This window comes from Lontra canadensis, unplaced genomic scaffold (assembly GCF_010015895.1).
Source record: "Lontra canadensis isolate GAN:19392208 unplaced genomic scaffold, GSC_riverotter_1.0 scaffold55, whole genome shotgun sequence".
Taxonomy (NCBI): Eukaryota; Metazoa; Chordata; class Mammalia; order Carnivora; family Mustelidae; genus Lontra; species Lontra canadensis.
In genome coordinates, this window is record NW_022631049.1 from 13375965 (window position 1) to 13395795 (window position 19831).

At 40.1% G+C, this 19831-nt stretch overlaps 1 protein-coding gene across 1 annotated transcript; it reads right to left on the reverse strand.

Moving 5' to 3' along the window:
* Window positions 1–17514: 17514 nt before the first annotated feature.
* On the reverse strand, window positions 17515–17958 carry LOC116878005 (60S ribosomal protein L35a). Its single transcript, XM_032875102.1, has one exon. The coding sequence runs from the start codon at window positions 17885–17887 to the stop codon at window positions 17555–17557; it is 333 nt and encodes a 110-aa protein (XP_032730993.1). The 5' UTR covers window positions 17888–17958; the 3' UTR covers window positions 17515–17554.
* Window positions 17959–19831: the final 1873 nt, after the last annotated feature.

The window sequence follows — 19831 nt, forward strand, 5'->3', positions numbered from 1 at the left end:
GCTAGAGAACTGAATGTACTTTGGTTGAGTTTTTGATTCTGGAGCTAGACGCAAAATACTGTCCTACCAGCTTGTCTTAGAGGAGGTTCTCTCAGTCTTGGCACTACTGACATTTGGGGCTGCCTCCTTGACCTCTGCCCATCAAATGCCACCAGCAGCACCTCTTTCCCAGTCATGACAATAAAAATGTCCCTAAACATTGTCAGTCCCCCGGGGTGCAGCATCGTCACATTTATCAAATGTAAATACAAGGCATCCGGTTGAATTTGGGCTTCCAAAAAGCAACATATTATTTCTCAATAGAACTATACCCCATGCAATATTTAGGACTTATACTAAATATTGTTTGTCGTTTAACAAAAACCTAATTTAACTGTGCATCCTGGATTTTATCTGACAACCCCACCTGGAGGACTAAAGCACTCCAACTGAGAACCAGGTTAGAACTCTGGTGCAGGAGCACCGGGGAGAGGCAAAGTTTCTACCCCTTCTCTGTGTTGAACCCCCATGAAGGCTCCAAGGGGGCAAGCAGAGAGGGAACAACAGGACTTCGCTGGCGGCAAACTGGTGAAATGTCAGAATCAACCTATCCCCTCTTCCTTGCCACCACACACATCCCTATGTAGCCCAACTCTGGTATGTCTCAGCCTCTGTTCCAAACTCTTGGAAACCCTTTAAGCACGTGAGAATTCCTTAGCCTTTCTTCTTGGTGCTAATGAGCATGGGCTCCTGATTCCTCATTCTCCACTCAGCTTGCCTTATACTTCGGGGTTTTATCCCATGGAATAAGAACTGAGAATCCTTTTCCCCCTGGCCCTCACGTCTTTATGTTCTTCAGTATCTTCTCCACTTCCTAGGATCCGCTAGACCAGGCTCATCCCTGGATCCCGGTGTTAGGTTCCCAACCCCCACTCCTTTGCCCACCTAGTTTGGAAACTGGATTTTGGTCTCATGCTGTTCCTGAATTCCGACTAGTTTCTGCCTTTTACTCTAGACTTTCTCCCTATGCTGGGAGTTCAGCCATAACTTCTGATCTGAAACGTGGGCCCTGATACTCTACCAGGTAATTGTCAGGTATAGGAATATGTTATTTCCCACACACATGCTGATATGGGAGCAGGCCAGGGTGTGAAAATCCCTTGGAACCACAAAAGATGCCTGGGCATCTCTGGAGTACTCCTCTGCTACTTGCCTGTCATGCTGCTTTGCTAGTTTAGTGAGATACAGTTGCACAAATTAGCACTCGTTTGCAGGGATCTGCTACAGGGAATACAAGGAGAAATTCAAGCTCCTTCTTAGGTGTTACTCATAAAAAGGCCAAAATACAGAAAAGGGGAGGAGAGTATTAACATATTGGAAGGAAGAGAGGGAGAAAGGAGAGGGACCTATTTCAGATCCTAATTCTGCTCCTACCTCAGACAAGTTACTAATCTAAGCCTCCATTCGTTTATGGGTAAATAGAACAATAAAACACACCATAAGTAGTTATTGTGAGAATTATACGAATGACATAAAAAGGGTCTGAGCACCTAAGTCGTGTGTGTGTGTATGTGTGTGTGTGTGTGTGTGTGTGTGTGTGTGTGTGTGTTTCAGGCGAAGGGGGATTCCCTCACCATCAAACAAGTCTCTGACATTTGCTGGGTGCCCTATAATTCAGCTCAATTCTGACACTATCTACCTGGAGACAGGGGCATGTCCCACAGATTAAGGGCTCAGGCCCACCAAACTGTCCTCCCTTGCCCACTTCAGGCACCAGTTGTAAGCCCAGTTATCACCTGTGCTTCTGACCTACTGGCCACAGATTGGAGGTTCCCACGACATCCTCCCTGGATCCAAGTAATTTGTTAGAGTGGCTCACAGTACTCAGAGAAACATTTTATTAACTAGATCACCAGTTTAATCACCTTATAAAAGGATATAACTTGGAAACACCCAGATGGAAGAGATGCATAGGGCAAGATGGAGGGAAAGGGCTTGGAGCTTCCATTTCTTCTCCAAGTGTGACACTGCCAGCACCTCTGTGTGCTCACCAAGCAGGAAGCTCTCCTTTTTCAGGGTTTTTATGGAGACTTTACTGCATACTCATGCCTGATTAAATCATTGGCCATTGGTGATTAAACTCAACCTCCAGACCCTGTCCCCTCCCCAAGGTTTGGGAGGCAGGACCAAAATTTCTGACCCCCGTAATCACAGGGTTGGTTCTCTTGGCAACCAGCTCCCATCCTTAGGTGGGGCTCCAAAAGTTCCCCTCATTAGCATAACAAAAGACATCTCTTTGCTCTCATCATTTAGGAAATTCCAAAATTTTTAGGAGCTCTGTGTCAGAAATGGGGACAAAAATCAAATACATATTTCTTATTATATGTCAAAACATCATATGCTATAGCTGAACCATGAAAAGCACTCAGGAAATATTACAGCCACCTTCTTCCTTGCTTTCCCTATTCCTGAAAAACAACGAAGATTACTATGACCCTCAAGAGTGGGCAGACTTTTTTTCCTCCAACCACCAAACACCCCCAACCCCACTCCTGTCCACTCTTCCAACTCTCCCCTTCTCTGCCCCTACTAGTTTCATTTTGTCCTGTCATTCCTGTGCCTCTGTGAGGCAGTCTAAATTCAACTAATGGAACTCTAAGGGGGTCTGGAAAATCAATGCTATAATAAATTATAAATACAAAAATTAGAGTAAAACAAACTTCATTCCTTGGAGCAAAAGTTTAGAATTTTAATATGTAAAGAAGCCATTTGTCCTTGGCCCCAATCCAACCCTCTCTCTAAGCATCCATATTCAGCCTCACACAACCATTTAAATTCATTATGAAAATATGATTGCCTTCCTCTCAAAGAATGGCTATTGATTACTGGTGAGGGTTATATACTAACCTTGGCACAGCAGTGTTATATTCTTCTTTAATGGTTGGGCAAGAGTTGTGACTGCAGTCGTCTTGGTCACCCTGTACCACCTTAGTTGACAGACCAGCTCTGGAGATCCTGAGGAAATGATCTTATCATCACACCATTATTAATGTACATCTTGCCAAAAGGAATTTGCCAAGCTATGAGAAGGACATGATTTGCAGCTCTTTGTCACTAGGAAACTCCTTCAGGACTATGAATTGAGTAAATCAGTGGATTATCACATCTGACGTTATTAAGATATATTGGGGTATAAAGATGTGATTCCCCACTGACTTCTGTCACAGAGAAAACTGAAAAAAAGAAAAAAGTTTACATGTTTACATGTCTTTGTTCTATTCCCTAACCCTATAGCCTTTCATGTTGTTCAGTTTGCTTAGCTAGTCTCAGCAACACCACTTCGGTGGATGACTTCACTGGGCTTTTACTCTTATAAGGGAGTTATTTCTCAATTGGCTTTATATTTTCTTAATGCTTAGGTTTCTAAGGTACTGCTTATCTAAGTGAGCCATCCTCCCTTGTCATGTGCTCTTTCCTATAACTTTCAAAAACTCTGTTTAAACAAATATTCCTCACATTATGATGATAATCTTCATGGTATTATAATGAGTGAGAATTTCTCATTTTTTTTTCCACCAGGAGTGCTGACTAGCTTCATCAATCCCCCCAAATTGATAAATATTATTTCCTTTCTCAGTAGAAAAGGAAAGCCTGAGAATTCAGCCTCCCCCAAATCATTCATCTTGTACAAATGATTCCCTGGTTCTTTGAAGGGTAAATGACCTCCACTTCCTTCTGAATGGTGTTCATGAAATGACAGAAATGTCCAATTGCCTAATTACTCTTTATAACATTTTCAACTTCTGTGAGCCTTTTAAATGGGTCTCCATCCATTTCCTTCTTCCCCTCAGCTGTAAGGACCATATTCTGTAGATTCCTTCCTTCCCTTCTCAGCATCACTTTCCTGAACTTCCTGGGAGAGGCTTTCCCCCTCTTTTCCTTCTCTCCTTCAGCAGGCTCAGTGGGCTTTTTTCCCTCACAGCACACTCCTCTTGGAAGCTCCCCGTCAGATGGCTTTAATTACCACCTGAACGCAGATGACTCCCAAACCTCCAGCCCCAGCCTTGACCTCTCACCCTTTCTTCAGTCCCATATTTCTTTCTGTCTGCAGAATATCTCTACTTGGGTGTCCCACCACCTCCTAAAACTAAACATGTCAGGAACGGAGCTCATTATCTCTCCACACCCCCTTTCCTTTTCTCCCTGTTTCTCCAAGGCTGTCAATAGCACCCTCTCCACAGGCTCCAACCCCTGAAGTTACCAGATGAGCACAGGGCAGTCCGTCACCCCATGCTTCAGAAAGGCAGCCTTCGGCCCCACATTCCATCACATTTGAAGATTGTGCTCACCAGTTTCACCTGAAATCTCAGGAAAGGACTTTGAAAGAACAACACTGTGATCTCAATTGATCTTTCTTTCTTTCTTTCTTTCTTTTTTGTGACTCGACTTTCTTATTCATCCAGCTGTTGATAAATATTTAAGACCTCTGCTGCATTCCATTCCTTAGTACATCTTGAAGTCCTGAGGCCCTTTGAACTGACAATTAAATTATGTACCTCCTTCTGATTCATGACTCTAAATTACAGAATATATGAGGCTACATATGTATAAACCTTTTTATTTCCTAACATAATTAATAGCTGTACTTACCAATTAAATAGTAAACCAATTAGTAATTAGCCCGAGAGATTGGTAAAATGGAAGTTTTAAGTGATTGTTTCTATTCTTAATTCCTATTCTCTGCACCTAAAATCATCACCACCTTATCCCTGGGACTTGGTTGCATGTCATTATCTGTAGCACTCCCACTTCTCCCCCATCATGTGGACAATAATTGTACTGCCATGATGGATGCTATCTTGGAACTCACTGACACCCTTGTAAGATATTTACTCACATACAACCACCCCACAAGTAAGCATACAAATTGGTTTTTGTAGGAAATAACTCAAAACTGTTTAACAAGCAGGCAAGATTTATTGCTTATGTAACTGGAAAGCCTAGTGGTAGTGTGGTCTTCAGGCATGGCTTGAGCAGTGCTCTGGGTCAATCTCTCCATAATTCCTTCATCATCTCTGTATTCCTCTATGTGTCAGATTCATCATGAGGTTCATTCTCCTCAATCACAACCACAAAATGTTACCAGCAGTACTCAAGTCTATATACTTCCTTATTCACACTACAGAGATAGACATCATCCCAGAACCCATGAACAAATATGGCTCTTTACACTAAGCTTCATACTAGGGCACGACTTATCTGTATACCTCAATACCATCATTGGGTTGTTCAATGATAGTCTAAGATTCATCAGGGTCCCCTCCTAAATCTGGGGGTAGAGTCAATTTCACCCAAAGTGCACATTATACAATGGGGAGAGATGGAATAACTATTGGGGGACAACTAGAATGTCATTGTCTCTACCATTTTCATGAGAAAATCGGCCATCATCAGCCAGTAAGTGATAAAGCATGGATTAAATTTGGGTCTTTCTGATTTCTACTGTTTGCAGTAGTAGCTCCCTATAAATAACTGCATTCTTCAAAACAATAAGGTGAGAATACAGAATACATACCTCTTGGCTCTTTGCAACTTATCATAGGAAGGTCACTCTTTGATCCCATTCATTGATTTTTTAATACCTAACTTTCAAACAACACTGAATTCATCTTATCCTTTTACTATCCTGCTGATGTTTACAAGGGCTTTTCTTGACAAGGGGAATATGTATCACTCATACTTCAACAAACCATTTTATATTTGAAGCAATTGGGCTTATTCACATAAGAGTACAAAATCCCCAAGGCCTGACCAATGGCTGATATATGTTCCAAGCCACTGCACCCCTGATAGGTCATTGGCACAAAACATGTCAGTGAAAAGTGTAGATTTTAAAATAAAAAAGTTCTTATCACAAGGAAAAAAGTTGTGACTATGTATGGTGATGGGTATTAATTAGACTTATTATGGTGATCATTTCAAAACATATATAAATATTGAATCACTACATTGTACACTTGATGCTAATATATTGCCATATGTCAATTTTACCTCAATGAAAGAAAGAGAGAGAAACAAAGAAAGACAGACAGACATGGGGGTACCTGGGTAGCTTGTCAGTTAAGCATCTGCCTTGGGCCAGGTCATGATATCAGGGTCCTGGGATCGAATCCTACATTGGGCTCTCTGCTCAGTGGGGAGTCTGCTTCTCCCTCTCACTCTGTGTTCTCTCTCTCACACTTGCTCTTGCTTTCACTCTCAAGTAAATAAATACAAAATAAAAGTTTTGGAAGGAAGGAAGGAAGGGAGAAAGAAAAGAAGATAGAATAGTCTTCACAGCACTGAATGGTATCTGCCTATTGATCATTTTAGCTCAATGGCAAGTTCCTATTGAAGAACCATTCAGAACTAAAAGCACCTGGAACCCAAGTGAAGGCAATGTTGAGAAGTTGGAGAATCTTTTCTTTTTTTTTCCCCCTCTTTTTGATGTTATTATCCAACATCCAATATGGTGGAGGAGAAAGAACATGGACTTTAGAGAGACGTGGAGCTCTTACTGGCTCTTTCTCTTCCCCAGGCAAGTTATTTAACTTCTATGATCTCCAGTGTCCTTTTGGTAAATGAGGCCACTTCATAGTGCTTATTTTATATATTTAACAAATCCTTAAATAGAGAGCTTACCTTTTGCCAGTCACTACTCTTAGCACTTTCCAAACATTGACTTCTCTTCACAGTCATCTGACATAGCTACTCTTACTATCTACTTTATGGATGAGGAAACTGAGGTACAGGGAATTAAGGAAACATCCAAGGTCACAGAAGTGCTAAGTGATAGAGCCAGGATTCAAACCCAGGTGGTCTGGCTTTAGAGTCTATATTCTTAACCACTGCACTATCTTGAGTTACCGAAAAGGCTGAACCACACAACTGATTGAAAGTATATTGGTATATTAGAGATGCCCTAGATGCATTATGTCATCTCCCTTTCCTGCCCCTTAAGATCCTCCCTAGCTATCAAAACACAAAAGACCAGATCTGTAATTTGATAGAAAAGGGTTTAACTAGTTTATTACATTTTTAAGCCTTTCTTAGTGACACACAAGTTCTTTTCTAGAGAGAGAGCGAGAGAGAGAGAGCACATGAGCAAGTGGCAGTGGTGAACAGTGGGAGAGAGAGAATTTCAAGCAGGCTCCATGCTCAGCACAGAGCCCAAGATCGGGCTTAATCCCAAGACCCAGAGATAATGACCCTGAGATCACAATCCCAGGGGAAATCAAGAGTCAGAAGCTTAACTGACTGATCCACTCAGGCACCCCTTATTTGCACACAATTTTATGTGCCATTAAAGGAATTTCAAGTGTCACTGAGTAGGTAAAAAAGATATTTGAGGGACAGTGGAGGATTCTAATTCCAGTAACCCTGGAAAAATCACCCTCTTCTTATTCAAACAGTTGCTTCTTAAGAATCACTAGTAACTAATTGCTCTGTGCCCAGATGTTGTAGACAAGATGTTTCTAGTTCTCCTCTTTCTGGATTTTCTATCAGCTTGAAGAAAAAGTGACTTGCGTTGACCAATGACCTGTGAATGAAATAACTTACGTGATTACTGGACAGAACCTTTAAGAGATACCATGTGATTTGCTTTATTCTTTCCATCCCCTTTATTTAGAAATCACTGATACCGCCAGGTAGTAGTGGCTCTGTCAGCTTGCCTGCTGAGTGAGGATGACATGGAGAAAAGGGCCTAGCCAGTCCACAATGGGCATGCAGAATAAGGGAGAAATAAATCTTTGTAAACCTTACACCACTGAGATCTGAGAGTTGTTTCTTTATAGCAACATCACATAACCCATCTTAATTGATTCACTAGGGGCCAGAATAAGGTGGAATGTTCCTCATTCTCCCTCCCAAATATGTTGTCTGTCCCACTCATGACAACAGGTATGAGACCACCAGCTCCTGTTACTTGGGGTCCATCTCCTAGAGTTGCTAGATGAGGAATTTCCCTCTGGCTGGAAAATATCCTACTCAAGCATGTCTTACTCCCTAGCAAGATTCTTCCTCCTACTTCCCCACCTTAAGCAAAGATTCTTCTTCCTAACCTTTCCCTTCCCTAAGACTGCCATTTTCTAAAGAGGAAAGGACACTTCCTCTTATATTTCTCTACTCCCTATACCATCTACTCTATTGTGTGTATATTCTTCCCTGAGCAAGATATCCCCAGGGTCATGAGCCAGAGTTCCCTGGTGGCAGACATTTATCATCCCAGAAACTTAGAATGGGAAATACTTCAGTGCCCAACAGAAGGCAGGAAAAAGACAGGTATGAAGAGAGTGAGGTTGTCTATTGAAGAAGAAAAACCTCTCTGAGGAAGTCATATATTTTTAATCAAGGAGAACACAGAATATAGGACCATTAAGCAGGAAAATGTGTGAGTCACCCTGTAGCATTTGTCTGATTCAGACTGAAGTGTACACCTCAACTTTTCAACTTAAAGGCTGAAACTGCTTGTATTTATATCACCCAGAGCCCAGCACAATAACTGGGACATAATAAAACTCAGTAAATGTTTGATAAATGGATTTTAATTGATGGTACATGATATCAAGAAAATGGCTGACAGATACTTTCTAATAATGAACTAAGAAAGCAAAGAGAGAAAGTGTAAAGAGTCAGTTTGACTTTCATCAATACGAGTTATAGTAGTTTACAAGAACTGCTTACCACCTGTGCCTAATTACAGTGTAGCACCATCTTGACCATGACTGTTATTAAATGTGTGCCAGATTAACTTAGCCGTGTGTTTTATTTGATGACAATAGGTTTCATAGTCTGCTGCTTATGTAAAGCATCTATTTATGTAGCTTGCTTGTCTGTTTCCATCCTGAAAAATTCGATCAATATTGTTCATTGATGCTCTTCTATTCAATCAACCCAATCAGAGTTGAAGTTTGCTTATGTGAATAATAACAGAATCCCAAATAATCACCAATGCCTTCTTCTGGTAAAAACAGTGAACCTATAGTTCTTATCAATCTTAACCTGTCCAGGGTATTAAACAAGAGACCATCTCTACTTGTTATAGGCGGGAGGTCCCACACTGGACTTTGCCTTAAGCACCTTTACAAGCTGCCCAGCAACTCCTGTACCCCCAGCTTCATGTGCTCAGGGAAACTGGCCACAGTGTCCATTTTCAACGCTGAGGTCACTGCTCTAGTTCTCACCTGAATTTCAGTCCCATTTTACCAGATGTCTTTAAAACATCTCCACTTGCATATTCCTGGACCTGGACTCATTTTTTTATCCCCCCACTTCCTCCAGTTTTCTACAGCATCATCCTCTCCATCGCCAGGATACAAACCTCGTGTATTTTAGAGCTCCCTCTCCTCACCCCTTATTTCTAATTAGCAAGTCCTATTGGTTCCTTCCCACCCAAAATTTGTCAGATGTACCTCTTCCCCTTTATTCTCTCAGTCCCCACCAAACTCAGGCTTCGCACTGTTCCTGAATGATATAGGAACTCATGAGTTCTCTTATTTACATTTCACCTTGGAAAGCCCGTGTCAGACAGGCTCTGTACAGAAGCAGTAATTATCTATTATGCAGAATTGTTAACTAAATATTAAAGAACCGAAAATTCACAAGGAGAACAACTTTAAGGTTTCATAGAGGTTAACGTTTACAGGAAGGAGGGATGAGATCAAAGGTAAGAGGCTGGAAGTACTAACACTTAGAAAGAGGGGCTTCACAGAGCTGAAAAACCCAGACCTCTTTGTTTGGCTGGGGCCAGGGTCTCTAAGCTAGAGGAAGATCCTGTGTGGTTGGAACCCCAGACCTCTGAACAGGGGAGGCTTCTTGGCTATCGTTGGTGTTGTGGGACAGGGGAGTGCAAGGAAGCAGGTTCTGTGAAAGTTGGGAAAACTGCTAATTGGATTGAACAACTGCTCCTGGAATCAAGTACAACTGCCAGATTTTGTAAAACGGGGAAATTGGGGTGATGCTCCCAGGAGCAGGAAGCAAATGGAAGCCTGCAGGAAACAGGAAAGAGGAGGTCTTCCGTTCTCCACCTAACATCCCCAAATGGCAGAACCTCACAGGGAGCCAGCTAGCAAAACCGAGTCATTTACAGAATCCCCACCCTGGCATCACCAAAGGAATATAGAAGAGTGGGCTTGCTGCAAGACAAGAACTAGCCCATGGTGACATAATGAAAGAAGGTCACTTCATTTCATCATGACTCTCATCTTCTTAATTTCTTCTGACTCAGGTCCAAGTGCTAAGCCCTAGAATTAATTATATCTTCTGCTCCTTTTCTTGTTTCCAACCTTACTCACATCACACATATTCTGCTTGAACCAATTTGTCTCTTGACTCTTACCCACTAACCCCGAGTTTCCACCAGTGCCACATGCAACTGGCTTAATGTTAACCTGCCTACCAGGTTCCCGCCAAGTCGCCCCAGCTTTCAAAACTCTCTGTAGCTGTTTTCAAATTGATTTATAAAGTTCAGGCCACTCTGGGATTTCCTGTGCCTTATTCAGGGAAATCCATCTCTTCCCCCAATAAAGGAGCTCCTTTCCAGTAGAAGTGATAGACACTCAAGCAGGGGTGTGCAAGCACACTAAAGGGGAAGTCCTTACATATGTAGAACTGAATATAGTCCTGGTGCGAGCCCAGTGAAGAGGTATCCATCAAGTCAGCCAGCAAGATGCCCCAAGAATTCCTCTGTCACAGTCATGGATAGGTTGGCCCAAGAAAACAAGTGAGGGACTTTGTTTTCTATGGCTTTGCTCATAGAAACTCTCCTACCTGGAATTTCCTTTGTCCCCCACTTCTGTCCACAAAGGCAAGCCATAAATCTCCTAGAAGGTTAACTTTCAGACTTACTTCTTTATGGTACCATGTTTATCAAGAAAGCAAACTTCCCAATCTTTGGTAGTGTGAACAAGGAAGAAAAGAGTGTAGAATTCAGTTTAAAGAAAGCAGTTTAAATGCAACTAGTCCTCACCTATCTCTAGTCCTATACCCAGAGACACCAACTTTCACTCATTAGTCTGACAAAGTTTTTAAAAATTGGTTAAAAAATGATGCTGTTTTAAGGAAAAGATATCAGCATAACAACATTTATGTTACAATCACATTTATTTACAATTACACACACACACACACAAAGTAATGTGTTTTACAAAATACCTGGAAAAGAACACATCAAACTATTAAAGGGGTTACCTCTGGGGAGGAGAGGTTGGGGAAAAGTGGGTATAGGAGGGCTCACATTTTTTATTCTCTTTCTCTGTGTGAATTTTTTGTAATACCAATGTATATATCTACAATTTTTAAAATGGTAGTGATAGACTCCAAGTTAAAAGTGATAGAATTATGGAAGCCAGCCTAGACATCAAAAACAGCCTCATGAAAATACTAGAAGTACACTATATTTAACTACTTGTTGACAAGGAAAGAAAAATTAAATTTAGCACATTTTCGAATTACATACATCAAAGTGTGCATTATTTCTGTATAGATTTCAAGAGACCGTCTATCTTTAAAACGATGTTTTTGAGCATTTCTGTAGTTAAAAAACAGGGGATTCTCTACAATGCAATCTGCAGTGTACATTTTGGCACACAGCTGAACATTCGAACAGAGCAAAGATCAATGGGAAGCCCGTTATCCTTGGGTTTGGCCAAGTGTTTAAACCTGTTTGGGTTTAAGTATTCAGAATGATGAAATGTTAGCCCGTCTGAGACTACTTCAGCCTTTTTTCAGGTGCAATTTCGACAGCTGTGTAAAGGATTTATGCAAGTTTGGATGAATTCAAACACAGGTGTAAAAGATAAAAGCAAGTGGAACAAATGCTCTACCTATGATCATTTTTCCATGTTTGGCCGTCTTATTTGTGTCTGTTGATTCCAGGACCCTTTCATGCAACATCTATCTTATGAGTCATCAAAAAGCACCACCTTATTTTAATTTATTGCTAATAAAGAGTGAAATTTTGAACAAAATTATGCCTGGTTCTTCTCTCTAAACTCAACTCTTTTATTCCCTTGTGTTGCTTCCATCTTTTTCTCCATACTCTTCAAGTGGATTATTCTGCCGCCCTCCATCTCTCTGACCTGCAGATGTATTTAGCAGATCTTATAGTAGTGTCTCAAAATGATATTGTGAAGTATTTTGTGTAATCATTTGATTATATTCTAATTGAAAGGCTTCATATTTTATGTCCTCAGTAAGAACGTAAGGTCTGGAGAATGGCACAGCCTCTTACGTCCTTTGTTCCTTATCACACTGAACATACTGTTTACTGAGTGATGTTAGTTAGGCAAAAAAAAATCAGATCCTTAACATCCAATTTTTAAAATTTTATACTTCATAAAAATAATGTTTTTTTTTAAGGATTTCGTCTTGGTTTTGTATCACCATGATACGTTAAATAAAGAATGAAATGTACTGTTCTGCCCAGATTTTGTCTAAAACAAAGAAAAACACCTCAACATAACTAAGATGTCAACATAGCAATAAGTAAAAGTGGCCCCAAAAAGTGACAGCTGTGCTTGACAGATAAACAGGACATAAAGGAGCAGGATCACAGCAGAAGAAGGACAAGACAGGCAGATTCACCAAAGCTGCTCAAACTTGTTCATAAGCTCATGTGTCACACAACAGCACCAAAGTCATCTAGAAATTCTCGGAAGTACTTTGGTACTGTGTTAAAAACAAACAAACAAACAAACATACAAAAAAAAAACAGTAGAACACAGAAGAGAAACTCAGGTTATGGGTACACCCATTCTAGGGTGAGTAGAGCACTAGACAGGATTTAGGACTCCGAATTCTAGTTTAACATACTAGCTATGTAAATCCAGGGAGGTCCAAAGTCCTACTCTCTTTTTTCTCATATGTGAAATGGGAATGATATATTCTCTCCAGTTTCTTTCCAAAAAATCATGAGGCTCAAATAAAGTAAGAAACATGAAACTGTTTTTGCCAAGTGTTGAGCACCATGGAAGGCAATATTTTTAGTGTCATTTTATTTGTTTATAGGGGAAAAGAGCAATGCATAATTTCACTTGATCATAAAATTTGTTTGGGATATTATTTTTGAAGAAAATTCTTAATTTCTTATAGAATTTGAGATTTTAGAGTTATCAACTATTCCTTCTAAACTTACTTATTGAATTTACTTGTAACAGTCTAATTTTTGTTGCAAATGGAGTTCTTAGCTATAAAACTCTGAGACATTTCACATCTATTCATTTCTGTCAGTTTAGGAAAGCAGGAATAATTTGAATGTAACAAAACCACAAACATTATAGCAGTAATGATTATTTACTTTTCTAATGTTTTGAAAACTCTGTATTCCAGGCTTTAATAAATTCCCATTTTCTAAAAAAAGCAGTAAGGACTGAAAACGACTCCTTACAAAAAATATGCATAATAGCTAACTTTGGCACCCAGCTGTCTGCCTAATTATTACATTTTCTGAGCTACTGATATAAGCATTTTTCAAATTTTTGATGTTTCTTTTATCATCTTCATAAATTTCTGAAAACCAAGGGTTTATAATAATTGAATCCTGCTTCTATATTGTTCCTGGAAGCAGATCTGAAAAGGACCTCACCAATGCTTTTTCTCTTTAAGGAAGGAATCAAGGCATAAAGAGACTATATGATTAACCCTGCAAGGTATTAAAAGAACAGGAATCAATCAGGTCTCCTGATTTGGTCTTCCATCCTTTCCAGGACAACAGCCAACTATACAAATTTGATGATTCCAAACACAATCCACTTTCCTGTATATGCAGTAGATGATGGAGGAGTCTACATAAGGGAAGAAACAACTGGATACCACATTGGAGGGATATGCTAAAATCCCAAGCTGCATCTCATATCTGCTGAAGGCTATGTCATTACAACACAGTCATTTTCTAACATTAAGTCTTGTACCTTGCTCCTACTGTGGGGCCTCCCAGCTAAAATCCACCCCCTCAACGCACATATACCTCCCGTTCTCACACCTGGCAAGGCTTTCTAGCCAGCCACATTAAATCACCACCAACCTCTCTATCCCATCACCTCACTTTAGTTCTCTGCATTTGCAATTTTGTGTGTCTATTCCTATTTCCACGCCAAAATGTAAGCTCCATTGAGAGTAGGGGCCCTATCTGTGTTGCTTATCGGTCATTTCTCAGTGTCTGGAATAGTGCCCAACACTTAGCATATACTCAATAAATATTTGCTGAGTGAATGTGCCACTTGCTTCATAACTGAATCAAATGTATTAACAGCACTATCATTACTTGCATTTCTGCCTTAGAATTTTCATTCCAAAAGATTCCCAGCAGCATGCGTTAACCAACAATGATATTCTGTTTTCCTATTACCTGGGTTGACTGTATTGATAAAATCTTCTATTTTGCTTTCTTTTACAAGAAACACACGGGGAAAGAAATGTTATCTTTGCCCTTTAACTGGACAAGTGAATTCATTGAACCAATTTTTCCAATTTTTGGAAAACAAAAGTTTCTCTAGTCCCTCAAGAAGAGATTTTTTTTCCGCTTCTTCCTCAGCATTAACATACCCAGACATTCTGTTGTCTGTTTGCCCAGAAGTCCTTTCTCAAAGTGGTCCTCTTCAAAAGCTTTCAAGAACATACCAATGCTCTTTAGTGTAGAAGGTTATTTTTAAAAGAGTAGAGGGTGGGGAGGAGGAAGTTAAAACAAAATGAAAAGACTAAAACCTCTGGCCTAATTGACTTGTCCACTTGGTGCTGTTAAAACACAATGGTTTTGTCTCTCCTGCTTATCACAGGATAAAGGCACTAAAAGGCCACCTCACAATTCCTACTCTTCACAAGGAATTAAGAGTTTTCTGCAACAGTAACCTTACCTACTTAATCGAATCTTGGACAATCTATGCTGAGCAGAGACCACTGCAACAACCTAAATGTCACTTGTCAAATAAATTAATTTATAGTTCTGGAAGGCTGATTTGTAGCTCCGCACAATAGTAAAACCTGAGCCAACTAAGGCAAGAAGGAGAGGACGAAGTTCCACTGGCACCTTTTCTTTTGAAGTGGCCCCAAACCTTAAAGCCTGCATTTCATTTGGGAAAATCTTTTGCTAAAACCACTTCCCATATGCAACCCATCTGGAGGACTATAATCTAGTCTTGCCTGCAGCAAACCGACAATAATGATGCTTGCCTTTCATCCCAGATCCCTGAGCACTAGACAAACATTAATTAATGCCCCCCAACACACCTGTGAGGTAGGGAAGTATTATTATCCCTGGCTCTCAGATGAGGAAATCCAGACACCAAGAGGTTAAATGGCTTGCCTTAGGCCTCAGAGTGAGCTAACAACAATGCAAAACTTTCCACTAACCCTTGGCCCTCGTTATGGCTGGAGCTCTGAGAAACTTCCAGATCAGTTGATGAGCAGAGCCATTTCTAGAGGAGGTGGGCTATAGCCAACTTATCTTTTCCACAAGAAGTTTAAACCCCATCCCAGACCATAAATGAACTCATGCCTAAAGGTCTTAAAATGTAGAAACAGTAAGAAAATCTGGTGAATTTGTATATTTCAATGTCTGTCCCTTTAATCATCCCATCTGAGGGAAAACAATCCACTTGCTGGCCCAAACTTCAGATAGCACATACTGAGAGGCTACTATGTGTTAGGCACTGTGATTTTAATATTGGCTCCCACCTGCTTCCCAGAGAACTCAAGTGTGACTGCAGTAAAGTAACTATTGCAACTCTGGAGTCAAGTGAAAATTAGGAATCACTCTAATGATGGATTCTCTCCTTCCCAAAAGTTGGCAAAAGGGGTATAAAAATTACCAAGAGAATCCCAATGGTCAGCAATGCTGTGATCATTATACATCAGAACAGCCAAACTGCTAAGGTCACAAAATCTTGCAGCCTGCCCAAGCAGATTATCAAATCTCCTACCAACATGTACAAGCTTATTTCTGTGAAGAACAAATAAGAACTGTTTGTCACAAATGGGATTTTTCTATGTCCCAGCTTCACATACAATATCACCTTTAATATTGGCAACAATCTTCAAAGAAGTCGATAGTATTTTTTTTCTCTCATTTTATAAGTGAAAAAAATAAGTTTGGTGTGTTATCTAACCTGCTAGTCAGTGGCAGAGCCAGCAACTAAAAGCCCAGGCCTGACCACCAAGTCCCTACTCTTAACCATAATATTTTACTACTTCTTTTCTGAGGATACTGATTCTTGATTGATTACTTCTCCTTCTTTTACTTCTCCTTCTATTCTCTTAACACTTTCTATGAAAGTTTTTGAATAGTTGCCAGGCCTCCCTAACATGAAAATAAGCCTAAATGCCAGGCTTTCCTATGAAAATCTGCCCATTCAGCAGTATGCAACACAACTACACTGAGCGTTTGGACTTTTGTCAACCAAGATCTGGGAAGACTATCTTTTGATTCTGTTACATAAAGGACTCTTGTTTGAAGTATAGCTTCTCATTCAAGGAGCACTGGGACCATTTCTGTACGCTGGACCTCATATTTGGTTTGAGTCCCTGATTTCAATGTCTCCAGGCTTCTGTGTCATAACTCATCCATTTCGTCATCCATTCATGTATCAGCTTAGGCTGCAAGTATCAGATAAATGAAGTCAAATTAACCAACAATAAAAAGAATTTATTGGTTGACTAAGTGAAAAGGCCAGCAGTGATGTGAGCTTCAGGTATGGTTTGATCAGGATTCTGGCTCAAATTCTCTCAAATTTACTCTCTTCTGTATGTCAAATTGCTTCTTTGACTGACTCCTTTCCTAGTTGAAAGATAGCTGTTAATAGCAACTTGGGCTTCAGCTTCCTTGTTTATATCCAGGACATGGTGAGTAAAAAGAGGTGTCAGGGGAGAGGGAGAAAGAGAGAGAGAGATGGGGATTTTGACTCAATGTCAAAATCATTATGTAAGAATTATGAGCTTTGTGCTTATTAGACCATCTCTGGATCTACCTTAAGGCTAGGGAACTGACAACTACACCGGATGGTTTAGGTCTGGGTTACCTGATCCTATCACTATGCCAAATGGGGGTGAGGAATAGGATTATCCGAATTGTCCCAAATCAACCCACACCATTCTGTATTGCTGCGACACAGTGGTGGAGAGGTAGTTCCTCAAATGAAAATCTGGAGCGTATTAGGAAGGAGAAAGAAGGGTCATGAGTGCTAAGTAAGCAACCAATGAATGTCCTCAGCAGCCCACCCCTTTGGCCAACCAAATTCATGCATATTCACCTTCCCATGCCAAAATTGTCCACACATGTGCAAAATGAACTCACCCAATGGGATACAACCCAAGCCTTGTGTAATTACTACATCCAGCTCCAGCCTAAGAATGGCTAATTGTTCAGCTACTCTGAAAAATCTTGCATTAACCCCTCATGGCCCAGGGATGCATGGCTAAGTGGTAAAGTAACCTCCATCAATATACTTGTTATACAATGGTGAAGAGAAAACAAGATAACGGCAATTTTTTTTTTTTTTTAACAAGAGAACAAATCTACACCTTTATTTACTTTTCATTCAATTTAAATCCTTGAGGGGTACAGCATCACACGGATTCTGTGGCCAATGGCTTTAGCAGGAAGGTTGCTTCGGAATTTGGCACGAACCATGCCGCTGTTTCCATGAGCACGAGTTACTTTTCCCCAGATTACTCTGGTTTTGTTTGGTTTGCCACCAGGAGTCACTGTGTTGTTCTTTGCTTTGTACACGTAAGCACATCTCTTGCCTAGATAGAATTCCGTTTCATCTCGAGCATATACACCTTCGATTTTAAGAAGAGCTGTGTGCTCCCTCTGGTTGCGGAGACCCCGCTTATAGCCAGCAAAAATGGCCTTGGACCACAGCCTTCCAGACATTATTCGGCGTTTTAGAGGAGTCCTGTTCCCAGCAGGCCTCGACAGGCCCCAAGATGGCGGAAAAAGAAAGGCCAAGATAACGGCAATTTTTAAAAATCTGATTTGGGAAAGAGAGATAAGGGAAACAGTACATATTGGTCCCAAGCCTATACTATATATCATATCCTACTAAATAGTAATGTCAAGGATATAACATTGAGATATAATATATGTATTGCATATTATATGCATATGTTATATAAACATGAATTTAATAAACATAATGTTATAATGTGCATACTTCACTGTCTTGACAGTGGAATGGATCCCTTGGTCAGACGATTAGCTGGTTTGTCTTCTTTTGGAGGTAGAAACTTAACACAAGTGCCTGGAAAGAGCAGGGGTATCATACTTCTCTACCACTAATCAATCAGGATCTGCCTGTGGAGTTTGAAGCAAAGTCAATCTTGCTCAAACGTCAAGTCTGCTATACAACACACAATGGAGGAGGGGTAATTTCCTAAAGGAAAATCTAGGTTCTGTTAGGGCAAAGGATGAAAGTGAATGGATACTAGTAGAGATCGCTAGTTTCCTAGCCTAATATTCATTCTCCTCCTTTTCTCTAATAATGGAACTCCAGATTATACTTGACAAAATTAAAGATATCACTGCCTAGCCTCCCTTAGAGCTAAGTATGGACATGTGCCTAAGTTCTGACCAGTAACATGTAAGCAAAACTCTTATGTGACAGATAAAGGAAAATTAAAGGAGATTTCTGGCGTGTCTTTTCCCTTTCCTCCATCTTGCCATCTGGAACGTGGTTATGAGGACTAGCATTCTAGCCACCATTGTAGACCATAACGACAAAGGCCACTTCTTAGGGATGGAAGAGAGTAACCGGGAAAGAAGCTAGATCCTTAACTTCATGGAGCCTCTAAAGTATCCATGAATTCTCTACCTCAAGACTTCATTTACATAAGAGAAAAAATAAATTTTTACCTTATTTAAGCCATTGTTTGGGAGAGGCATGGTAGTTTTGATTAATATTAATGTAGTAGAAGCAACCAAAAATTTTCATTTAACCAACATTTATTTGGGATCTTCCTGCACTAGATTCCTTGATCTTTAGTTTCTTTTAGTCATTCTATATCCAGACTGATCCTCAACCTACTCTGATACTTTGTGCTGATTTTTACCATAGCCCTCTGAGTTCCCAGTTGAGAGTTCCACTGTCCCCTGCTTTCCACGGCCCAGTGTCACACTAATTCCTTTTCTGGGCAAGTTTTTCTCTCACCCTACTTAGGTGGATGATTTCAGATTTTTGCATGTCCTTATTCAGTTAAGCTGGATTTTATTTAATATTCCAGGGGAAATGAATTATTGTACCTTCTTAGTTGTTAACAATGCGTTTGACCTGGTTTGTCTTCATTCAAAACCATGAATTCCTCTTTGACACTTCAGCCTGGACTTTCTTGTGTGAAGTGATTTTGTGATTGAGCATCCCCCAACAATCCCCACCTCAACAAAAACCTGACTTGAATTACAGCACATATGAATGCAGTTCATATTACATATTTTTTATGGCTCTATGTCAATAACTAGACATGATTAGAATAGAATATGTGGAAGTGGGCACTTCAATGCTTTTCAATAAAAAGAATGACAATATATTTGTTCACTAATTTGAAACAGTATACTAATAACTGTATCTTTATTGAACACTTACTATGTTGCAAAGAAAATACTAACCACATTAAATTACCTTATCACACTTAAGTCACATAATGACCCAATGCAGCAGGAGCTATTATTATCCACATTCTGAAGATGAGTAAACCGAGAAGTTAAACAATTGCCAAAAGTCACACCTCTATAAAGTGATATGTTGAGTCACACATCTAAATCTGGATGGCACCAAAACTCTCAGAGCCCGCAAAAGGAACAGAAATTTTCTGGGTGGTACCT